General features: G+C 41.9%; 2 protein-coding genes across 7 annotated transcripts in view; one reads left to right on the plus strand and one right to left on the minus strand.

Annotated features, from left to right (window-relative positions):
• Positions 1-1,272: 1,272 nt before the first annotated feature.
• Positions 1,273-23,766, minus strand: RTN3 (reticulon 3). 6 transcript variants are annotated; one of them, XM_072118381.1, is made up of 9 exons: positions 23,683-23,766; positions 21,806-21,895; positions 11,011-11,979; positions 6,019-6,226; positions 4,139-4,277; positions 3,948-4,017; positions 3,821-3,867; positions 3,277-3,335; positions 1,273-2,125 (listed from the first exon to the last, which is right to left on the minus strand). In XM_072118381.1, exons 1-9 carry the CDS (start codon positions 23,750-23,752, stop codon positions 2,080-2,082), a joined length of 1,698 nt encoding a protein of 565 aa, XP_071974482.1. In that variant the 5' UTR covers positions 23,753-23,766; the 3' UTR covers positions 1,273-2,079. The 6 variants fall into 6 exon arrangements, with proteins under 6 accessions (XP_071974482.1, XP_071974484.1, XP_071974483.1 ...); XM_072118383.1 differs by having other exon boundaries at positions 23,590-23,727; XM_072118382.1 differs by having other exon boundaries at positions 23,564-23,704.
• ATL3 (atlastin GTPase 3) overlaps positions 23,671-25,001 on the plus strand; it is a 29,775-nt gene continuing 28,444 nt past the window's right edge. The window contains exon 1 of the mRNA XM_072118387.1: positions 23,671-24,019. The gene's annotated coding sequence lies outside the window, so the exon portion shown is untranslated. The remainder of the gene's footprint in view (positions 24,020-25,001) is intronic.

The raw sequence follows: 25,001 nt of genomic DNA on the forward strand, positions 1-25,001 counted from the left end.
TTCTCCAGTCTTAAAGTAACAATAAAGCAATTGTTATACAACATTTTATAGTGACACACAGTGAATAGTTAGAAGCTCAGTGCAACACAAATCACATTAATAAAACAACCCACCCTGACAGAACATATGCACCATCTATGGCCACGTAGCCCGCCCCGACACAACAGTGGAGCGGTATACAGGCACAGTGTGATGTCATGTACAGCTGCCATTGGACAGAACATAATCACCTGACTCGCTGGAAATCATGTGGCCTCTGTCCCCATATGCTACAGTTTCATTGTGCCTTGAAGGTATTTCCAGGACTTAAAGTGCATCTACCACCAGGATGAAAAGACTGTATGCAAATGAGCCTGAGGGGCTCCAGGCTTCATTAACACTAATTCAGTCTGGAGCCCCTCAGGGTCATTTGCATACAGTCTTTAATCCTGGTGGTAGATATACCTTCTCCTCTAGGTCCTGGACAATCCCTTTAACAGGAAAATTAGTCACTTCATTATTCCACATATCTTCTAGATATCTACCAACCTTTACTCTCCTTGTTCTGTTCCACTGTTGTGTTGGGCCCAAAATAATTTTATTCTGCAGTAACTAACCCCCCCCCCCCACCTCAAGGCTGGTTTTACCAAACATTAAACTAAACCCCAAAAAGTGAATGTCCATCCTTTTACATTTTTCGTCTAAAAATTCTGCACAAATTTTCAAATACAGTCCCGTAGGTTATGACTAGTAATGCAGCCAACTCCCATTCACTTCTATAAAGTCGAGTAAGAATACCACACACACACCACCTACAAAACAGGAGCAGTATATTTTTTGAAACTCCAATTTTCTGATCAAACGCTCCAAATCTACCCATGCAAAAATTTCATTGAAAACATGGTGGTAAATTGTATCCACCACTAGAGGGAGCATGAAAGTTAAATGTATAACAATATACAGTAAGCTTTATAGCTCCCTCTAGTGGTGGCTATAATCCACAAGTCTTATTTTCTTAATCTATGTCAGTGCAGAAGCTTTGAATCGGAAAACTGGAGCACTCACTGATCAAAGGATATATTAAGAAATTAATCAGCACAGAATTATGGATCTAAAAACATTAGGAGAGAAGGACTGACTTTTGGAAGTGTATTGTAGTGGACTTATGTTGGCTGGTTACATGAACAGCTCTGCAGACATCAATGTCTCTCTCGTCAGGGGAGAGCATTGCATTGTTCTTTACAGTGTAGGGAATGTTCCATCTTTCCTGGTGCCAGGGAGGGGACAGATACGATACAAGCACAGAGTGGAAGTGACGGGCGCTCTATCCGTCTCCTTTCCAGAAAACAGAAGCAACTAGGTTTCTTTTTTTTTTAGTTACGAAATTGAACACAATTCTACACTTAATCCTCAGCATAGACATGAAATATAAATTAAATTCTGCATTATTAAATAATAAAACTCGCTTATGGTGTAAGAAACTCCCAATATATTGGTTAAATGTGGCAATAGGTGGAACTGAACAGTGATCCAACTGAGAAACTGATAGAAACAGACGAGTCTGAAAGGGGCGAGGGACGTGAGAGGGCAGTGTGTGTATATTTGTGCGCTGAAGCGGGGGAAGTGGCTGACGTTTAGTATGTGGTCTAACAATAAATAATTTCAGGAAGATGAATGACATTATTCAAGACTGTAAAGAAAGATAACGGGGTGAAGATGTGCAAGAATTAAAAAAACGGAGCAAATTAGGCGCCATTCTGTTACGATGAGTGTAAGAACAGGGGAAGATGAGCTCAATAGATAGGAGAGATGGGAAGTGTAAGAAGCAGGTATTACTATTATCGGGTGCTAGGTCCCTACCAAACTCTTCAGGATGTAGAATACCAGGAATCTTTTACAATCCATGACAATTCCGACACAGACGCTCTCTTCCTACTAGAGAGGAACCATGTACACGCAGGTATACATGACGTACATGCATACAGAAGGTTCCTGTGAGCTATATAAAGGCAGGCAATTTACAGAGTAGTAATGAGATATGTAGCCAGTGTGTATACTGTAAGACCCTCCCAGCCCACCCACCCAGTATTAGATCATCCTTCATTCGGTTTTCTTCTTCAGTGCTGCTGGAAGCTTTGCCTGAATCCTACAAGAACAAAAAAAAAAAAAAAAAAAAAAAAAAAAAAAAAAATGTATAGAAATTTTAGTGCTCAATTTAAGGATTAAAAGATGCAAATGAATAAATTGTGAGTTGCGGTGTCCATGCAATTCATGGTCTCATTCTCATGAATGGCAGGGGGGGGGTTCCCGGCAGTTGGGCTCTACAATCAGGTTTAGCAAGTTTGCTAGTTTTTGCCTATCCACAGGCTTTGGGATAACAAATCTGTTTAAGGTTCCCCTACACATATTAGAAAATTGGATGTTCTTGCCAAAACTGCATGGTTATGGGGTCTGCAAAGTACAGAAAAGGACTGGTAGCTGTGGCATGGAAAGCTTAGAAGGAGTGAGAATATCTCCAGAATTCCCACTATATCTATAAGACATTAAAGGGAACCTACCACCACAAATCTACCTATAAAAGGCAGATCGGGTGGTAGGTGGATCAGTGGGACGTGAGGATAGCCCTTTTAAGGGCTAATCCTCAAGTCCCCACCCTTTTTTGTTAACTTTTATTAGACATTTATGCAAATTTACTTATGCGGCTACTGGGGCGTGGAGTAGCCGCCTCTGAGGTTAGACGAGGCGGCTACTCCACCCCCCGGTAGCCTCTTTTCCCCTCCTACCCACCATCTTCGGCGCGCAGCTACGCGCCTCCTACCCTCGTCTGGCGATCCTGCCGTCTGTGCATGCGCAGAAGAGCGGGCCCGCGCCTGTTTCGGAGCCGTGACCGCGCAGGCGTGCTCTTCTGCGCATGCGCAGACGGCAGGATCGCCGGAGGAGGGCGCACAGCTGCGCAACGAAGATGGTGAGTAGGAGGGGAAAAAAGAGGCTAACGGGGCGTGGAGTAGCCGCCTCGTGTAACCTCAGATGCGGCTACTTCACGCCCCAGTAGCCGCATAACTTTTATTAGACTTTTATGCAAATTTACTTCACAAAAAAGTGTGGGGACGTGAGGATTAGCCCTTAAAAGGCTATCCTCACGTCTCATTGACCCACCTACCACCCAAACTACCTTTATAGGTAGATTTGTGGTGGTAGGTTCCCTTTAAAGGAGATCTACCACTTGTGTATATCTGTAGTCAGCCTTACATAGCAAAAAAAGTCACTAGTTCTAAAAGCAAAACATACTAAACTTACTTTTCAGTTATAGATTTCATGTGGCTTTGCACCAGAGACACATAATGGTCAATCTGTACCTGGAAGAAACAGAAGGGGAAAACAGAAACCACATTGTTAAAGGGGAGGTACACTGCATGTCACCCAACTTTACAATATCAGTATTCCATAGTGTGTATATGAGGAGTAATACGGTTTCTGGCCTATGTGACTTGTAATGTTCAGATTTTAGCAGTGTGATTTCTACGCCGTGCTGCTGCCACTTACTTTTCCTACTCACCTCACCAAACAGCTTCTATGTGATCTGATAGCTCATAGAGCTGTCAAGTCTTTCTAACCTTTTGTTAAATCATTCTGGTTGTGAATATTTTTTACAATCCTTTTTTTTTTTTACACTTTAAAGCATAGCTCCACCCGGGACACAAAATGGTCCAGAGAGAAATCTCCTTCATTGCATCCATCTTTCCTGATTGCATGTATTAAATGTTGATCCTAGGAATATTTCTTTTCTTTTTTTTTTTTTTAGAATTCAGATTATAAGGCTCAGTACATTTGGTTAACTTACCTTATACTTCTCATACACAACCGGAGCAGTGAACGCAACCAGGACTCCTATGGGACATGAAAACACACAATGAGTCACTGTCATACATCTTTTGGTACATGAGAAGCTTAGGGAAACAGCTTTTTACCCAGAATGAGAAGTGTGATCCCGTTGAACACCGCTCCGACATAGGTCATCAGCCACATGAGAAGGGCAAACTGTTGTGTGAAAATGTGTGTAAGTCAAGTTGACCAAGGCAGCTACTACATATCATGTAGTAGCAGGAGAAGGTAGAAGTTCTTATAACGTGGCTAGAATATTGGTTATAGGATTTCTTACCTTGAGGGAATCTACAAGATCCTCCACAAGAAAGAGTCTTACAATGTACTTCAGGGCGCAGTTGACATGACCAAGAGATGCATTTGCCTTCTTCTGAACTGCGTCGGAGGACAAGGTGATATCTTTGTCCAGCAGACACCTGTAAGATCAAGCAAAAGGATTTGCCGTTTATAATGAATAGCCCAAATATATGTTCATTCGTAGGCAAACCTAAAAAATATTTAACTTCAAGATACACAGCAGAAATTTCAAGCCAATATTCACATGAATGCAGCAGATCTGTCATACCATGGGGCTACAGCTTGCAGATTGAAGGGAACCTGTCATCAGAAATTGGTCTAATAGACGATTACTCGTATGTTGTATAGCAGCTTTACACCTTCCAAATCATGTTCCTTTTCATGGCCCAGCATGGTTCCATCATCCACAAAATCAACTTTCAAGTGAGATGTAAATTGGTTGTCAAGGAGCAGAAAGTTTAACATAGAAGTCAAGCTCTCCCTGCCTCAGAACGTCTCCTCCCCTGTGATTGACATCATGCACAGGACTTCTGCAGATCTGGTTAGTGATTTTTCTGGGTGCAGGACCATCAATTACAATGAAGACAGCGTTCTCAGAAAGAGAGAGCTTGAATTCAGTGTTAAAAACTCCACCTTGACTTTTTCCAACAAATTTATACTCGCTTCAAAGTTGATTTTCTGGATAATGGACCACACTGGAAGGAAACATGATCTAGAAGGTATTCACCTGCTTGACAACATACTAGTAGTGGTTTACTAGGTCAATTTCTGGACGACAGGTTCCTTTTAATGAAGGTTCCTGTATCTGCACACTGAACAGGTTTCCCCCCCCCCAAAACCTCCCCCTCTCTGTTAAGAAAATGAAAAAAAAAAAAAAAAAAAAAAAACAACCGCCCCCCCCCAAAACACACAACACGGTAATGGGACCTAGTCATGGAATCTCTCTTGTGCATCATACTCCCTCCCTTCTCCTTACATCTCTATGAGCATGTTGAAAGGAAACCGGATATACACGAGATTAGAAAAGCAACAGGAAGATGCGTGGAGGGACTTCATGACTTGGAAAGCTCAGTGAGCCACTCAATACCACGGCTGCATCTCTGGTAATGAGCCATAAGAGATATTTCGACTTAATTTACTTCTTAAAGGGCATCTACAACCAGGATGAAAGACTGTATGCAAATGAGCCTGAAGGGCTCCATTAACACCTATGGAGCCCTTCAGGCTCATTTGCATACAGTCTTTCATCCTGGTGGTAGATGTCCTTTAAAGGTGTTTTCACAACAAGCAAGTTAGGCTCTATCCACAGGGTCAAAACCTGATGAATGCTTCTCTCAAATACTATTTTTTCTCTACGATGGAAATCTTTTTGAGGTGAAAGGAGCAAACCCAAAAAGTACTGAAACATACTTTCAATATAATTCATGTAAATAGACAGACACACAAGTTAGAAAAGACTGCATTTTAATGGAGACAAATAAAAGAATAGGACTTGTAATACATGTGTTATGGTCTGTGGTTTTGGGAGGAAGAAGCAGCCGTTTTGGAAGCAGCCGTTGTGCTCAAGTTCCAATGAGAATATTATGTATAACATTGAGTTGGAGGATGAAGGGTCAACAAGGCATAAAGGGATCAATAGCGAATTCAATATTTAAGCACTGTTAACCTAAACTAAATGCAGTTGTGAAATTCATGCCAACAAAACTACTCATCTATGTGAATGCATGTATAATGGTGTGTAATTTGGATTATGTGAGACGCTATACGGATCTGGCAGGAGTACAGCTGAGCTCTGGGCTCTCTCACATGACACTCCATCACATTGGTGAGTGGAACACGGCTACGAGAATAGTCTCTTACTTGAAAGGATGTCCCTCATCAGTCTTCTGGACGGCTTGCATGACGGCCTTATAGATGCGGAAGCTAATGGTAACGGTCAGCAGGGCTAAAATCAGATAGGAAATAACACTAATGATGCTGAAGGCTGCAAGTGACAGGAGCAGAATCATCGTCCCTCCAAAAACCATTCCCGACTTCTTCACATCCCTCCAGAAGAGCAGGTCGTGCACTAAGGAGAAGAAGAGATGGATACCATGAACATACTACTACAAGCACAATACAGTACAAGGTACACATCATGGAATCTAGTACAGTCGTGTAAAGGATGAAGTCATGATTATTCTGCATTAAGAATGTGAATAAAATTCTAGTCTGGACAGAAAAAGATTCACCAGCCAAAATGGAGCTGCATTTTAAAAGTTGAAGCTGCTAACATTGCCCTTGTTAAATAAAAGTTATACTGCATCTTTTGGTAAAAAAAAAAAAATTAGTGTCCCATCTGCTCAGCTCCTCCTACTGTACAACATACTCCCTGCGGATTGTAATATATTGTCCCATCTGCTCAGCTCCCCCTGCTGTATAACATACTCCCTATGAATCATCCATAATGTTGGTCCTGCTCTACAACACGTTGCCTGCACTTTGCTCCCTTTGTACAATGTGCTCAGCTCCTCCTGCTCTATAACATGATGCCAGCTTATTCTCTCCTACAATGAGTGATTTCAACGGTCCAGCAGTCTCATATTCACATTCAAAATCATGATTAAAAGACAAAAACACAAATGGAATGGAATATATAGAAGCATTAAATAGATTATTGGGGAATATTAGCTCAATAGAAAGGTCTCACAAGCCATGGCCACTATCCATTATACTAAGCAGAAAACAGACAGCAAGGCAGGGATGCACATAACTAGGGTTAAGCAGATGCATTCACTTTCACAGAATAAATTAGTAATACATATGAATTATATCAAAATTGACCACAAATCTAAGTAGGGGAAAACAGCATCTTCCTTATTTTCTAGTGTTGTGTAGTTCCCCTTTAGTCTGCCTGCAGGCTTTCTGTAAATCCTATCCCCTCACAAGATCAATTCTGTGCCAAGTCTGCCCAGTCAGTCCTTAAAGGGACATAGTCCTAAACACTCAAAACTACTTAACAGATAATGTGGATTTTGCTGCATCTTAAAGTACAAAAGTGTAAAAATCAAGAACAGAATCAGCTTTCTGTAACTAAAGCTTAAAAAAGGGGTTGTCGGAGACTTAAAAAAACAAAACCACCACATGTGGCCGGGAGGGGGCTTCTTAAAAAAACGACAAAACATGTACTTACCTCCTTGCGCCCTCTGGGCGTCTCTCGCTGCTATCGCTTCGGTTCATGCCCCATGTAAACAAACATGGCCACGGAAGCAGCGCTGGATTCAGATTCCGGCCGGCCAAGGGGTCCGGCCACGCCCATCCATCCCAATTCACAGCATTGTATATGTGGGACGGATGGGTGCCAGGTCCGTGGCCATGGTTGTTCACATGGGGCACTGACTGGAGCGACAGCAGCGCAGGACACCAAGAGGGCGCCGGGAGGAAACTACGCATTTATTTTTTTAAGCAGCCCCCTCCCGGCCACCTTTGTTTTTTTTGGAAAGTCTAAGACAACCCCTTTAAAAAGGTTTATTCAAATTATTTGCCGTCCAGATGGGAAAAGCCCCCAATCTGTTTTTTTGTACACTTCAGTTAGAGGTAAAATAGGACTTCCAGAAGCCACATAGCAATCTAAAATAGTTTCTGTAAAACCCATCAAACTCTACGGGAGGTAGAGAAAGCGTATTGAACGACTGAAAATAAAAAATAAACCACCCACTCTCAGAAGAGAATTTTGTTGGACAGAAGAGGATTATCAATATTGCCTGCTCCCTCTCAGAAGGCAGTGTGGTATTCCTGTGTAGTGAGGGTCTTAAGGGGCAAATCGATTTTATTAGCAGAGATTGGAAGACAGCTCCACTTTATGTAATTGGTTTGGCACTAATGACTGATCCTTATGTTCCAATGCCAGAACAATGTGGCTTCAAACAAACCCAGGATTGGGTTGGCTAATATGTCAGTATGGTCAGAGATAGAGGTCCAAACAACATCAGTCGATGCTTATCTTCCGTGAAAAAGTAAAAAGCATTGAACATCTTCAAATCCAACATGGCAGATCTTGGCCTCAATTACATCTGAGACCCCAAAAGACTATACACTTCAAAAAGGATTTAACTACTTTCCAAAATAACTCAACAAAATGTATCTACATCAAAGTAGGCGTTGCCTGGCATGGAAAAATGCAGTTCCCAAAAAAGGATTAAGGAATGCAACAAAAGGAATTGAGGTCAGTAAGAGCTCTTCTTATAGAGAATTTACCAATTAAGGCCGCCTTGTAGGCCTGTGGAGCCATTGATGCTCCACTAGGGGATTCTAGGAAATATGCAAATACGTTTTCCAGGATGGGATAAGGAAAACATTGCAAAGTGCAGACCCTAGTTTGTAGCCTCTCACTCAGCCAACGAAGTTCCCTACACTGCACTGAAGAGACACAACCACATGGAAACAGTGTCTACAGTTGGGAATCTGTTCCTTCTGGAATAGATATACTGGTTTGGCTTTAATCTACCATTAGACTTCCTGAAAGTCATGCTTGATGGTAAAGGGGCTACCATAAAAGGCAGCTTATTAAGTGGCATGGTTTTCCTTGTCCAACCCTGGAAAAATTATTTGCATATTACATATACATATTACTTAGAAAGTACAACATTTAAGTACTAATGAACTTCTTATCCTCAGTTTCAGTGCTGGTGGTGGGGTACAGAAACTAAAGGAGAATCCATCCCAAATATATTCACATGTTCCAAAGATACAGGCCCCAGTCCCAAGTTAGAGCAGCCAAGCTAGTATGAAGACCAAACCAACGCTGCACCATGTAAGCAGCTAGAATAGATGGGAAGGGTCCTCCATGTATAGAGAATATACAGGGCTCTCCATATATTTATATATAAAAGTTGTTGTAAAATGCTGCAAACCTTTCGAACAGGGACAACTAAAATACAACTGAATATTTTCAAGCATAAACTGAAAGGATTTGTTCTAGACTGTAAAATGCTTTTAACTAACATTGCAACTGCAGTTAAGGAAAAATAAAATGGCAACAGTTTTAAGGCTATAATACGCAGAAGCTTCTACAGAAAACTAAAACGAAAAACCCAGAGACTGCAATAAGTCAATTCAGCCATTAGCATATTTCAAAAGATACATGGTAATTTTTTAGGCTATCACTCAACAGGATAAAAACGACTTCTCGGTGAGGGGTTTCCACCAGTCACAAGGAGATCCCATGCACTTAGGTATAAATGGCGGTCTAGTAGAGGCCGGACAGGGCTCCCTGTGCTGAGCTAAAGGTTATGTCTCTTGTGAACGATTGGAGGACGCAAGAGCCTAATCTCCCTGGATCAGACAGCTTTTACCTTTCCTACAGATACAATAATATTCCTTTAAGCTGGTCGTACACATCAATGCCTGTCCAACCCTCTGATTTCATACAGGCATCCAGTGTGGCAGGGTCTAAAGGGATCTATTACACAAAATACACACTCTACCAATATCCTCCCATTTGGTAATCATTCCCCCCTATTCTACATGTGGCCCAGAAGTTTAACTTCTTCTTGGGCCCCATCTGACTGGCTGCAGTAGGAGAATCCCGCCAACCTCCCTCCCACATGTCTGATTAATAGGAGGCAATATTAAGAGGGTTGGTTGACGATTTACCTCATGTCTTTTGCGTGCGTGAGGTAATTTCCCGTTCTACAGCGCTCTCTTGATATGTGAAGTGAAGCCTCCTGTCTTTTACCTCATCAGCCAGAGATTCCTGACCAGAAAATGGCCGTAGATTGAGGGTCATGTGATCTTAGGATAGTATTCATTAATATAAGATCAAGATCCTGGCTGGGCGATTGTTCATTAACAGATAGAGATTACATGCGGCCATTTTATGGTCAGTATTCTCCGCCTGATGAGGTAAAAGACAAGAGGATTCACTTTACAGATCAAGAAAGCGGAGCAGAACTATGAATAGATATATAATGGTAAATTGCCCAATATCCGTCCCCCCACACTTATAATATGAGGTAAAGTGGCCAACCCCTTTAAGCGCCACTATTACCAAGCCCCCAAAAAAGGAAGAGATAAGATGAAACAGCATAACCTGTGCACTCTTGATAGGAGGTTTTCCCCCCCCCCATTTCTGCACATCATTTATTCATACGGTTGGTCTTAAATTGCCCATTAAACAATTATCTGCAGGATAGGTGACATAAGAAGCTGCTGGTTGCCCCAACTATGGGAAAAAAAGTTCAGATACTTCATTTAAAATGTGGGGGACACAAAACGCCCAACTATGTTCCATGATAGGCACTAATAGCACCCCATTGACTTTAATGGGCTCTGCATATGCTATACATGGGTGGGTGTCAAAAATTTATCAACCACTCAAAAAAACCTAATCCATCAATACCCACAATATAGAAGTAATAGTAAACAATGGGTTTCAGGATACAGTTTACAGAAAGCCTGAGATAGTGAGAAATAAGTATGTAATTTATATCTATATTTACATACAGATAAATACCAAGTAGGTAAGAAGGAGAAGTACACAGGGAGGATACACACATGCCAATTCAAACTTACAGTAAGTACATCAAAAAGGTAAAAAGAAGCAGGTAAAGGTAAAACTGGATAGCCGTGCAAGGCAGCAATGTGTACAGAGAGAGGGCAGGTTGCTGTGCCAAGAGCAAGTTGCACATGCGGTGAGTCAAAAGATGTGCTGCTGGGTATCACTGATGGGTATTAAGAGACATCTAGAGCATGCCAGTGGTTCATGGCCCATGCCAATACTGCATGCCAACAACAGATGATCGGGCATGAATGGTGTAAGTCAACAATGTGAGGATCATGCCAACGGTGCATTGGATAACATTTCTTCTTTACCTTTGGCCGTTATACCATCAGTAGAAGATTTGAGGTGTTCTCCTCGACCTGGCATTTCCTTTAATTCCTGATAGGTAGTACTTTGTGGAGACAGGATTTCTGGGGAAGATTCCCGACTTTCCGCACTCCAGTCCGGCACCCCTGCAGCCAGTGCTTTTAGTGCTTCAATTGTTAGACTTTCCTGTACCTTATCTTCTGAGCTCTCAGACTCTGAATAGTATATAGTTTCTGTATGAGTGTCACCAACGCACGTTTCTGCTAGGTCAACGAAACCCTCGCTATGTGGAGAGTCAGGAGTCTTTGAAACAGAAATGTCGAGCTTGTCAGAAATGCCATCGCTTGAAGGCAAGGTTTTGGAATGGATTATCACACTCTCAGTCTTTGTTTTGTCTTCTTTGCCAAGTTCATTCCTTTGGTGTGCATCACGGAGCTCAACCCAGCCTTCCTCGGCATGTCCCCTTTGATCTGCCATGGAAGCTTTGACTCTCCACCCAGCATCTATAACCGTGTCATCAGATTCTCCAGAGCTATCCAAGTCTTCTTCTACATCTGGCCATCGGAGATCAGTCTTTGGATCATAAGAGCCATCTGCATGTTTTACAGAATCAAATCCTACACATGTGTCCAAACTTGGGTCTACAGGGTCTTCATTTTTGGATTGTTTAAACATTTCTTCCATGTCTTCATGCTGGAACTCAACCTGATCAGATTCAATAGTGGCCAAATGTCCATGGTGAAAGTCTTCTGGCCTATGCGTGAAGACATTTTGTGCTGAAAACTCGTACCTAGCCAAGAACGGCTCAACGCCTTCGGAGGGCTGGAAATGGAGTGGCCTTTGGCCAGAAACTAGTGAAAGTCCATGGCTAATAGCTTTGTCTTCACAGTCCTTAAAGTCAAAACCTGAGCTGTTGGCAATCATTTCAAAGGGAGACCCAGGCGATTCTGGACTGGGGTGTTTAGGATGAGGTTCTGGAGAGAAGGGCGTCAGAGAAAAGTCTGTAAAGCGTCTAACAAACATGGCCTTTTCAAAGGGCTTTTCCAACTAGACATGGAATAAGTGTCTGATCAATGGGGGAAAAGGAGTAACCACTGGGAATCTTAAAAAAAAAAATTAAAATCATAAACATTCCCTCCCTCCAATTTCCATGTGTACATGTGTGACCATCACTCTTTTCACCCAAAGGACTCTGGTGATCCCACAAAATGGGGATTCCAATCTTGTAGCGATCAGATACTTTTCCCTTAGCCCAAGATTAGTGGGAAAATCCCTTTAACAGGGCAAAGACATTTACAAGTGACTCACTGACACAATGTAACAACAAATGTAGTCAGAAGGGTAGAGGGCATGAACTAAAACCTTTCTTATCCGCCCCTAGTATTTCTTGTTATTTGCCCATCTTTAGTTTTGGTTTCTTATACTTCAGGGGTCAAAAAAACTTCTCCAGATGATGTGAGCTAACCAAGTAAATTTTTAGGGCAAAATTGCGAAATTTGTCATTGGGAACAAATCACAATGTCAGTATACATTAGGATGAGTCTATCCAGCATTCTGGAAAACCACTGGGCTCTCCAAAATCACATCAGGTGAAGGGATTAGATTAGAGAAATGTCTAACTTGTCATAGCCACGACAGACTGATCAGTTCTGAATGACCCATTCAGATACGGTAATTCAACACAAGGTATAAGAGGTAAACAACCTTTCCTATGGGTTACACCTTTTTTAAAAGTTTCCATTTGAGACAATTTAAAGGAGCACTAAACCTAGAAATGAAGGATAAAAGTTAATATAGTGGTCTTTCATGTATGTGTGTGCAGCTTTTACTGCACTATAGCGACACAAGGAGACTTAAACATCCTGCAGAGAACACAGGACTCAATGTCCAGTTCATCAGACCCATCTTCAGCAGCTCTGAGGGGGGAGCATAGTAATATTTGTCCTACTGCAGGCAGAGTAGAGTGCAGAAGATTTCTGCTCCACACAGCCAGAAGAAACAGGGGAAAAAAGTCTTTGTATATTTATTGGTTCCAATTGTGAGACAAAATGAAATCGGGAAGATGAAGCAAGAAACTCATCTATTTAGGCAACTTTCTGTATTTAGTGTTCCTTTAAAAATATTCATATAGAAAGCAGTTACACAGCTTCATACAGTAACCGAAAAAGCTCTAAAAGGGTAGAAAAAAAAAACAAAAAACAAAAAAAACCCCAATGACATGATGCCAAAACACATCACAATTTATAAAGCAGAGTGCATAAAGTTTAGCTCATATTAATTTGGGGTGGTGGTGGTGGTGGTTGTTGGGGGGGGAGGCGGGGGGGGGGGGGGGAGGCACCTCAGTTTGAGAGGTACTGGTTAAAAAAATGTAACTCATGCAGGTCCAATTTTTATGTAGTGTACCCATACGATTAAACATTACCCAGCAAAGGTACCTTTACCTTACCAATTCAGAATGGTTGAATAGGGGGTTCTTAAAAGTTACAGGAATTCCCACCCCCCACGAGTCTAGGAAAATTGAAGGTGGCAGGACATCAGAATAAATTAGTCCGATTTCTTCACATTAAAACCCAATTGTGATGTTGCTAATGTACGGTAAGTAACAATCAGGAATAAACAACTTTTAATATAATAAATCTGCATTAAAAAAAAAAAAAAAAACACAACTATGTCCTGGGTGGTGTCAAGGGAGGGTATTAGGGCTGCACACGACGGTTCAAAGAAGAGTAAAATGCAAAAGTAAAAAGGCTGCAAAAATAGTGCGATTTAGCTACAAAGAAAGGAGGAGTTTTACTGGTTAAAATTTATAATAAGTAATATTATATAATTATATAAAATTGAGTTTTGCCATTATCTTTATAAGACAGACATCTCATAGGAATAGATGTTCAGGTTCACACAAATGGGGCACAAGGAACCCCTGGAGCCTGTTAGTCGATAATGTAGAGGACCGTAATAAAAGGCAGAATAAAAGGATTTCATCCTTCCACAGATATATGGACTTCTATAATGTTCTGGAAGATTATTCCATAGAAGTAAAAGAACTTCTACCCTACACACGCACCATCGGTCAGGTCACTCGCTATAAAGCTTTCCGCAGGACCCTCATACACATTGGTGTATAAGCCTCCATTGTACAAGAGTCTTTCCTAGCAGATAAGCCAAGGAAACCAGAAAGGGTTGTAAGTCTTTCCAGCAATTGAGAGACTCTAGAAAGATGACGCCAACACTTGGCACTAACCTATACTGACAGGACTGACCACTTAGCCTCTAATCTAAGGGAGGTCATATCATGACAAATTGGTAAATTGGTATTAGCAAGCAGCTAAATGTACGTCACCTCTGTGTTCAAGGAGACATTCACTGACTGATCCTTTATGTGGCTTCAGGACCAGTTATAGATGCTTAACAGACTTCCAAAGAAAAATTAATCTTCTGGGGGCTGTTCTGTTCAATCGCAGTGAGTCTGTGTGTGCTCTTCACAGTTGGGCTATATTCACATTAAGTTTTTTTGCACACGCTCATACATGTCCATAGACTTATACTGGCAGGTCCCTTTTCCACTGGAGAGTTGGAGAGTGCAGTATACACTCAGTGGAGGACATAAAAGCCTACAGGGGACAGATGCACCTGTATGGCATCCAATCCTGTGCTCCGCTGAGTGTACACTGGACAAATTAAGGTCACTCTGGAGATACACGGGATATCTGCAGCAGCCAATCACTGTCTCCTGCTGATGTTCAGTCCTTCTCCCGCATTCAGGAGGGTAAGCTGAACCCAAAGACAAATCTCACAGTATGATTATACAAAGGAAGGCTACAATATTTTCCACTGTAAGGACCCTTCTAACAGAGGGGAAAAAAAACTAAGTGTGACTATAGCTTTATAAGCACATCCACAGAGACCAATAGCGAGTGACTACCAGTGCACTGAGCCCGATTGGATAGAGATGGAGCACTTCTGTATCATTTTCTCGTCTTTATCTGAGATCTGTACAGCCGCGTTTTGGATCTTTTACAGCTCATCGCATGCTATACTGAAAGTATTTGGTTCACACTACTGCAGTCAGTTGAAGAAATGTTGCCCACAAACCAAGCAGTTCTTTAAAATTATGGAGCCATAAAAATGCTTCTTGTTTCCATACATATTACATTTTCTATTAATATAGGAGGAAATCAATTGGAAGTTTTGAAGTACAGTTGTGAAGGCTACAAATTTACTGTATACACACAATGCGCACGAACCAAGTTTGGATAAGGGGCAACAAGCTGATTGGTGAGGGTGCAACTGCTGCAACCTCCATTGATCCCGAGAACAGAAGCCCCCCTCACTAATGGGTTGAGTGACAGGTTAAGCATGTGTCCTGCTGCTCGATTCAATAGCATAGGGGTGTCGGAAATTGCAGAGAACAGCGCTCACTTATCTCCGACACTCGCCATAATACAGAATGGAGAGGCAGGACACATGCTCATCCTCATCCCACTTGTGAAAACAGGACCCACAAAAATCTTGAAAATAAGGGTCCCACTCTCACAAATGGGAAACTGTACCGATCACCTGGTTATCCTCAATATTGCGGATGGGGGAGAAATTGCAAACTTTATCTTGTAGGGCACCTTATCAGTTTTCATTTTATCATTTATACGCCGTCTACCTCTGTACAAGAAACATCCCCCACAGTAAAAACAAGCGCCCCTAGTGACAAAACTGTTAGCAAGCTGGTAGACCATCTTTAAAGAAGGAGATAGGGCTATTCCATGACCCCTTTTTAAACATTTAAGAAAAACAGAATTTGCCATAAAGATCTAGATATGGGTCCCCTGACAACTGTATTGCAGTCCTCCATAATGTGGCTCTCTGTCTATTCACCCAAAAAGCAAGTGTGTTCAAACTATACATCTCCAAGATGGGAAAATGCCTTTAGGGGGGTCACAATCCGAAAACCACACGGCGCTTAAGGATCATTAGGCCTCAGATGAAATTAATAGAAACAAAAGCATGCTTTGTTATAGGAGCACATCCATGCCAAAAAAGAGGGAAGTGTAGGAGCGGCACACAGCTCATATATAGCCACAAACGTGACAAAAACATAGCAACAAGCACAATACATCGCAAAAGCACACTCAACACAGGAGAGGTATTAAAGGACAAGGAGAAACGCAACATGAAAGTTATTTAAATAAAGTTGTGTATTTTTTTTAGGAATAGAAAAACAGTTTACATTAATAAGGTGCATTATTGCTAATAAAACATAAAATGTAATGTACTTGTGCAGTATTGTCCCACACTCAATTTTTTAGCTACCTGTACACAAAACAAACAAAAACGTACAGCAAGAGGTCGATAATCTCCATCGTGCTTATCTGCTTCAAATGTATGGTCTCATTTACACTTATATGCAGATTTTAGAAACATTTTTCCTCACAGAAAAAACGAGGAAGAAGTCGCCTGTAGACTTCAATAACAAGGGTTGAGGCGACAGATCAAGGCTATTTTTTTCCTTATAAACTTTACAGAAAATAAAAATCGAAAAATAGTATTGGAGCCATGCGGATTCTAATCAGGGCCTACAAATCTGCCATGGATTCAGTTTCCTCACTCCCTGAACAAAAATTTAGCCGGTCTCCCATTCATTTCAATGAGGGGGATTTTGTACAGGGAAAATCTGTGGTAAAATCTGCTATGTGAACTGATCTTTCCGGACATGAACGAAGAACTGCTTAAGGCTACATTCACACTGCCGTATGGGGGACGTATATACGGCCGATATACACCCCCCCCCATAGAAGGCAATGGGCGCACGGCGCCCAACGGGAGCGGTGCAGCACCGTACCGCTCCGTACCCCAGAAAAAGATAGGACATGTCCTATCTCTCTCCGTAGTACGGCGCCGTGCGCCATATCTTCCTATGGAGAGGGGTGGGGGCGAGCTGCGCTCACCTCCTCCTCTCCCCGTGCGCTGCCGTTGCCTGATACGGTACGGTGGGCAACGGCAGTGTGAATGCAGCCTAACCATGAGCCCCCTCCCGATTCTCAGAGATAGGACTTATACTGCACATTCATAGTATAGCCAATGCTCCCCACAGACAAACACGAAGGACCAGATCTGGACCAGTGACCTGTTAGGCCCCAGCCCATCTCCATAGGAAAGCTTAACGTCCCACTCAGACACCGTGCGGCGAGACAAAAATGTGCTCACCGTTCCACGCTCGCATGCTATGGATGTCTATGACAGCCATGAGCCAGCTACTGGTTTAGCGGCTAGCCATGATGCAGGAGTGTGCATGGGGCCTTACATGTACACTATAGGACAGCTTTCATTTTCTTATTCTGGTAGTTTTCCTTTAACTCTAGGGCTCCATGTCAACATTTCCTCACCCACAAGCCATACTTTTGCAGTATTCTCAACTTTTACACAACCTTAATATTTCCCTATTAAGAAAAAAAAAAAAAAAAAGTTGTGCAACAATTATATGAACTTTTACTTTTCCTCCAAGTCACAAGATGTTGTGATAATCACGAGCGGCCGAATCATTGTGCCCTAGCCGAATATTCAGCAGTTTTTCCAAAAGCCTATGATGAACAGTGAATCAAAGCTTTTTACTGCTTAATAGGAAATCTATGTTCAAGTGGGAATGTTTTTGCAAATGGGTTTAGAGGGATTCCCCACCCTCTCCTTTGATGAACTACCTACCATCGATTAATGGCAAAATATTTGCAACAGAGATCTGTCATTAGTTTTATCCATCAAGATAGACAATTATAATCCCAGAAATTATCTCTTCCTTTTCAGAGGCAGTTTTACTCCTCTAGAACATCATGTAGATCATGAAATAGTCTTCCCAAAGGCTCTCAATGTAAAAAACCTAGATGCACTTGTGTTTCTATGCATTAGTTTAGGGGTCATAACTTCTTTTTGCCACCTTAAAATTTTTAGCAGCGTAGGGCTACTTAAAGGACATCTACCACCAGGATCATGGATTGTGAATCAAGCACACTGACATACAGGTGTGTGCCCCCCTTTGACAGGATCCACTCTTCTCTTAGCTTCTTATGCCCTTGTTTAAAAGAAAAAAAAGCCTCTAAAAATTATGCAAATGAGCCTGAGGGGCTCTAGGTTGCTTCAGTGTTAATGGTATCCCCTCTGGCTCCTTTGGATAATCTTTAAAGGCTTTTTTTCTTTAAAACAAGGGCATAAGAAGCTTAAAGAAGAGCAGATCCTGCCAGAGGGGGCACACACCTGTATGTCAGTGTGCTTGGTTTACAATCCTTCATCCCGGTGGTAGATTTCCTTTAAACCTTATTTATTTAGGTCCCATTCACACAACTGTATAGAGGCCTGTGATCCAGCAACACAATTTGCATGTCCAATATTTTGCTGGATATGTGGCCAGCTTCTCAGCTTACAATAGAGAGGGAAGGGGTGAGGAGTGCTCACTCCTCCTCCATTCTCCACCCAAGAGTGAGTGAGTGAGTGAGTGAGTATAGAGGCTTTTTGTAATGTATAGTATATACACAAATGAACTCAAAATAACCATAATAATAATAATTTCATTCCCTAGTGTGTGTGATGGTCGTTTTGTAGTAATATAAAAATTTGTCTCAAGCCAACAGGGCAATTTGTTCTTTTTTTTTAATTATGTTTATTTCAAAACGTTTGTTAAAGGGGTATTCCCATTTCAACAAATAAAATGTTTTTGATTGAATAATGAAAAGTTATACAATTTTCCAATACACGTTCTGCATCTATGTTTGATATCCTATAGAAATCTTAGTTTATTTCCAGTGGACAAAAAAAAAAATCTGACCGTGGTCACACAGGTGCACTCCTCATATCTCACAGCTCTGATTACTCTCCATGACACTAACAAACTGCACATGTGTGACCATGGTCAGACTTCTATCCACAGGAAGTAATCAATGAAGCTACCTATAAAATGACAGCAAGTAGAGATCTCGAAAATAAGGAATTCAAACAGAAAGTATAATGGAAAATTATATAATTTTTCTCAATACAAACAGTAAATTTAATTTTCCAAAATGGGAATACCCGTTTAAGATTTACTGTGCGTCTTAATTCAGATGTCCCTCATGAAGTCATCATAGACCCACTTTGGGGGCAAATGTCTGCGGCAGAGTTGTACTGGTTAATAGCGTGACCAGCAGTGCAGGCTCCAGTATTCACTGCATAACGCTGAAGTAGGAGGTAGAAATAGCAATAAGCCGCTTCTACCTTCTTCATCGTGTCTCTGGCTGTGTCTGACAGCCGGATAACTGGTCCTGCTCCCAGTCAGCGAGTTATAGTGATTGCCCCAGACAATATGACAGCAGACAGAGTTAAATCTGGTACACAGCAGATGGGGGTAACAGGACTCCCCCCTCAAAACAGAGATCTGTAACCTATCCTAAGAAAAAAAAAATATCAGTAGTATAGTCCTGGAATACCCCATATTGTAACTTACACAGAAAAAATATTGACTAGTGGATTCTTCTACATCTGTTGAGCAAACCGCATCCATCCACATGATGAATGCCATCTATAATAATGCATTGACCTCTTTACCCCATTTACGGAATCATAGAAATCTGACAAACTAATTCCAAATTACAGGTAGGCAGGTAAGGTATAAACCCTACAGATTGTAAGCGGTTGTGAGCCGGGCCCTCACGCCTATTGTTCCACATGACAGAGTTATTATATCTTATTTAGTTTGGATACGATACCCCATGATGTGTGAAACGCTGTGGCGTATGATGGCTCCATATAAATTAAGTCACATGTTATAGAGTTATATGTATAGCTAGATCCGTAGCATACCATACTCTGCATGGAAACTGTGGGGATACAGGCTCAGGATATACCCTCGTCTGAGAATTTGGCAAATTGCACATAAGACATATTGTTAAAATATTCTGTAGGCAGATTCTGGCAGAGAAATACAAGCGCTACAAATTCCACCCCATCCACTGTACTGACACATTGAGAGTGACTACATCAGTAAGTCATTCTTCAGCTAGTGCTGCCTCTGTAGCAACAAAAACCAAGGAATATTTGCCAATTACCTTATCTATGAATATTGCATTCTAAAAGCTTGAAATAAATTGACTTTTCCCCACTTTGCTGGGTGGATGCATACAATATACCGTAATTAATTTATTAAAGCAAGTTATGATCAGCGAGTCTGATTGCTGGGACCCCCACTAGAAGTGAGCAGGTCAAACAGGTTTCCTCCTGCGCCCTTCAAAACTGAGAGTGTATTGAATAGGAGAGAAATGGAAATTGCAGAGCACAGCGCTCACCTAGCTCTGGCCCTTACAACAGTGAACAGGAGTGCTGAAGATATGAGATCACTGTGCTCAGCATTTTACAAAATTCCCATATACTAACGAGTATCAAAATATCAAGCTTTAGCTGCTGCTCCATATTCACAATCCCTGTGGGAATCGTCCTTATAGCTAGGCCAAGCAAAGTGAGGAGAAGCAGGGGAAAGGGCAAAACTTCACAAAAATTCCTAGAAAACTTATTTTTAATTGTAATAGAACATGATCAAATAGGGAAGGAAATTAATAAAGAGAAAGCTGCTGCTGCAGCATCATCTGTTGGGGGGGGGGGGGATTTCTCAAGTTTAGTGTTCCTTTAACCAAACAGGAAACATTGACAACAAAAGATGGCGACTGACTGCCCCTAACCCCTAGAAGTTACCCAGTTTAGCCAAAACGATAGGAAAAATTCCGAAAATCATGCCAGCACACAATTACAGTGGTAGATGAAAATAAATATATTTCCTTATAAAAGTCATATAAAGCTAATGGGCCCAACATTGATCTACCGCCCTTTTCCTGGTTTGTCATGATGGATTACTATGGTAGATTTTCTTTAAAGTAACCTGCACTGGAATACTGATCCTTTGAATATCCTATTCGATGGAAGCGTCACTGCCAACTTTAGAAAATGGTTGCATAAGGAAGGACCACCTTCTTAATGATGCTAAAAATGATCAAAAATATAAATGTATCGAGTTTCCTAATAGTTTTTATGAAAGCTGTGTCCCAATCTTTCTCTACTACTGCAACCCCAATCCCTCACTTGGCCAGACTTCAGTCACAGCCAGACAGCGCCTCCTATCGTATGATGGCAGAAGCGCAGTGGAGGAAGCCAAGCAGAAATGCCCTCTTTCTGCAGCTATGAAAAGGCCCGGTTGTTGCCAGAATTCGGTTGCATTCACACCACTGTACGGGGACGTATACAAGGCCGCAAGCTTGCGACTGTACATACGTCCCCCATAGGCCAGCAATGGCCGCATGGGGCGATACGCGTACCGCTCCGTACACGGGGAAAAGATAAGACATGTCCTATCTTTCCCAGTGTTACGGCACCGTGCATCGCTATGGAGAGGGGAGGGGTCACCGCTCCTCCTCTACATCGCAGTAAATGTATGCCCGCTGGGCCTATGTATCCTAGAACACAACCTAAATCTTTATTAATAGATAAATTATCTTACTGGCTAATCGGGACCCTCTACTTTTTTGCAGTCTGCAATATTCTAATCAAGCATTTCTGACCCCCGGATGGTGACTGTGTAATGTGAACAAAGCCTCTAGTACTAGTCTAGGCCATCATTGCCCAAAGTATTTCTGAAAAGCAGATCATTTGCATTTATCACATTCTAAGAAATCCAGCAGCACATAGCAGCCGAGCCACTGACTCATGAGGTGTGCCCGAGCGATTCATGACATCTGCATGCATATATAAGAATGGCTCCTGACACATTCAGATACGAGGAGATAGATTGGAAGTTACCTGCACAGCTGCCGCCCTTCTCGGCCACCGATGAGGAGGAAATATGTGTAGATTGATGTCCACCGGTTTCGGCCATGTTGCTGCCAATCTCTGCATTTAGAGAACAAGGGGGGGAGAGTATGAGAATGTACAGGCAGAGCGGTCATACCATGCAGTGACAATTACTATACTACAACGGTGACCCCATTCTATACACACTCAGATCCATATATTGCACTTACTATGGGACTATTGTGAACGATCCCCTCATACAGGAAGGTCAGCAAATATGGGACTGGACTATGAAGGCCTTGTATCAGACACAGCACCTCTAAAGGTTGTGTCTGGTACTGCAGTCAAGAGCGCTTGATGTGAATGGGTTTATGTTGCGACGTTATGTAAAATGTGTACCAGTTCCCCCTCGTCTATAGCAAATTTTTTATAGTACAGTAATTAATTTAATTTCCATGGACAGGTAGGTGGCATAAAAATAGTGACCATATGGGACCAGGTGCACAATCACCACATCATACTAAAACTCATCATCATTACATATGAAAGGATCCATCAGCATACGGCCATTGGGTCCGCTCTCCCTAGCCATGGCTAGTTGCTAGGGGAGTCAATTTGTAGGATTGGTCGCCAATATGTCAGGGTGAGGCAGCCCACCAGCTCATCATCTATAGACAGGATGGGGAGTGGCTGGCCAGTATGTGCTGGGCATCGAAAAAAATATTCACCACTTGCAAGAATTGTGACTCCCTAGCACCCCCATCTGGATGGAGTAGTGGTGGTACAGACATATGGCTGAGGCTTCTGATGGCTCTGAGGCCACAAGAAATGGATTCACGGTCCGTGTGAGGTCCACACATGCAATGATGACAGTATATAATAGGACTGTCACAGGCATTAACATGCACTAGAGTAGGACCTGTCCCATAATTTGGGGCTTTGGCATTCTTCTCATACACAGGGGCAGTGAAAGACACATCTGCATGTATGGGACCATACAAAAGTAGGGATAGAACAAGGAAAAAGTCTAAATTGTACATGTTACCTATAAACCAGCATAAACGCTCAAGCCTAATACTCCATTCTGATTGGGGTACAAAACAACACTATTTTAGGGACTGATGAGAGGCCCAGAAGTGACAACCACTTAAAATACAGTAAAACAAATCCAACTTAGCACAGCCCCTTTAAGGATACCCCAAACATGACATTAATCTTTGCCTTTAAATGATACAAATTAGGTTGTCAGCCATCTAAATCAATCCCAGATCACCGGGGGTCAGGGCGTGGCATCATTTATTAATCAATGAGGTGTCCTCCATGACAGTTCTTCCCGGGTGCAAGGGTTAAATATCCATTTACATGAAGAAAATGAGCAAAAACACAACTTTGATCATAAAACAGATGGATAATTTCATCTATGGGGGGAGAGAATTGATTTTTTTTAAGCAAAAAATTGTAAATTTTGACAATTTTCTCCCATGAATTATATAGAGTAGAGGGAATATATGGATCATGATGTGATATAGATATCTATATAGATAGATAGATATATTTATGCGCACACACACCCAATGTAAAGGCAAACAGTCCATGCATCTGTACCGCCTCGACCATGCATTCCCATCACGGCACACCTATTACTGACAATGCGGGAGAACAGAGCATGCATATCCACATCGACCAGAAAAACCGCACCACCCATATAATCACAATGTAAACAGCATCCTAGCAATAACACGACAACAGTAAATAGACAATATATACGTGCGGATCCCCCGTCCTTCTCCTACCACCGAGCGACCAAGCGCGACACCGACACAATGACGCAGCGAACGGGCGACGTTAGCGGAGGGCGGAGCTATCACTGAAGTGGGTGGTGTTACCGAGGCAGCAGAAATTATAACATAAGGGCGTCGCTCTGGGCGGAGTCACAGGCATATTATTAATACGCATGCGTAGTCCAGTTTCCACCCGATAACTTTATTGACACATTGCTAACGTAACAACCTTAGGCAGAGTTGAATCGACAACATTTTTAAATAAAGTTATAGTATTTAAAAAAAGAGCGCGATGATCGTCGGGATATGTAGTTTCCACGACTGTTTTGTAAACTGTAAAATATCGGTTGCGGAACTACGTTTCCCTACAGACTGCGGTATATTTCGTCTGCCCCGCCTTGTGATTCCTCCGTTGCGTTGCTGAGATCCCGGAAAGCATCAGGTTGGTTGTAGTTCTTACTTCTCACTAGATATTGCAGATGGGAGGCTTGTGTGTTATGTAACAGAGGATGTGGCAACTTTAGAAGCCTCAGTGTGTAGTAAGAGAACAGAATTAACTATGGAGAGTTTGGTTTCTCCTTATTGGAGGCTGAGAAGTTCACTTATCAGTTTGGGGGTGCTACTAGCTGTCATTGAAAATGCCTGGATAGGTGAAATTGCAGTCTCCCTAGTATCCAATCAGACGCCGGCTCTCATTCTCGCAGCGTAGTTTATAAACCTTAACCTGTGTCCTGATTGGTTGCTTTGTTGCTATGTGGAGCACTTAGTTTTCAATCCCTCTTGTTACTATGTGTGAAAAATTCAACTTCTTACGTTGTTCAGCTCCAGAATTTATGGGATTGGAAAAAATGAAGAATGGTGAATCAGAAAGGCGACATATATCACGACTGCCACAATATCAACAAATACAGACACATTTCTTTCCAGGCCCAGAGAACACTCTCAACGGAGTTCTCTCATGTTGTTGTCCTCTATCACCTGACACCACAAATTGGGGTTCTTTGTCCCCAACATGGAAAGAGCGCTCTATCTGTAGCTTCGAAAAGTGACCCATCTCCGGCAAATATAACTCTTCTCTGCTCATTTTCTCATGCGTTTTGGATTTTATTTTTAACTGAAATGGTAGAGATCTTGCATAAAAGAGCAAATTCTACAAATTTAATTTCATACCCTACCAAGTAGTAGGAGTTAAATCTGTGTTTTATATTTTTACTGTACCAAAAAGTAGTTTTTATACTGCAATATTACATGGCAGAAGCAACAACGGTTGACTAACTGGGACTGAGGGATGGCTGGTATCCCTGCTTCAGCGGCATTCATAAAAGAAAAGGGGTTGCCTCACGGAAAGACCCCAGTCTGAGTGAGAATCTACATGATTCTAGAGCTCTATTATTTTAGAAATTTGTCTTTGCATGGTGTCCTGT

The sequence above is a fragment of the Engystomops pustulosus genome, chromosome 7 (assembly GCF_040894005.1).
Source record: "Engystomops pustulosus chromosome 7, aEngPut4.maternal, whole genome shotgun sequence".
Taxonomy (NCBI): Eukaryota; Metazoa; Chordata; class Amphibia; order Anura; family Leptodactylidae; genus Engystomops; species Engystomops pustulosus.

Excerpts from the sequence above, each read along its gene's own strand:
- RTN3 (XM_072118381.1), bottom strand. The coding sequence starts at position 23,752 with ATGCGTATTAATAATATGCCTGTGACTCCGCCCAGAGCGACGCCCTTA. Across the intron at positions 4,278-6,018 it reads GATGAGGGACATCCTTTCAA|GTGTCTGCTGGACAAAGATA; the intron begins GTAAGAGACTAT and ends TTGATCTTACAG. Across the intron at positions 4,018-4,138 it reads ATCTTGTAGATTCCCTCAAG|TTTGCCCTTCTCATGTGGCT; the intron begins GTAAGAAATCCT and ends TTCACACAACAG.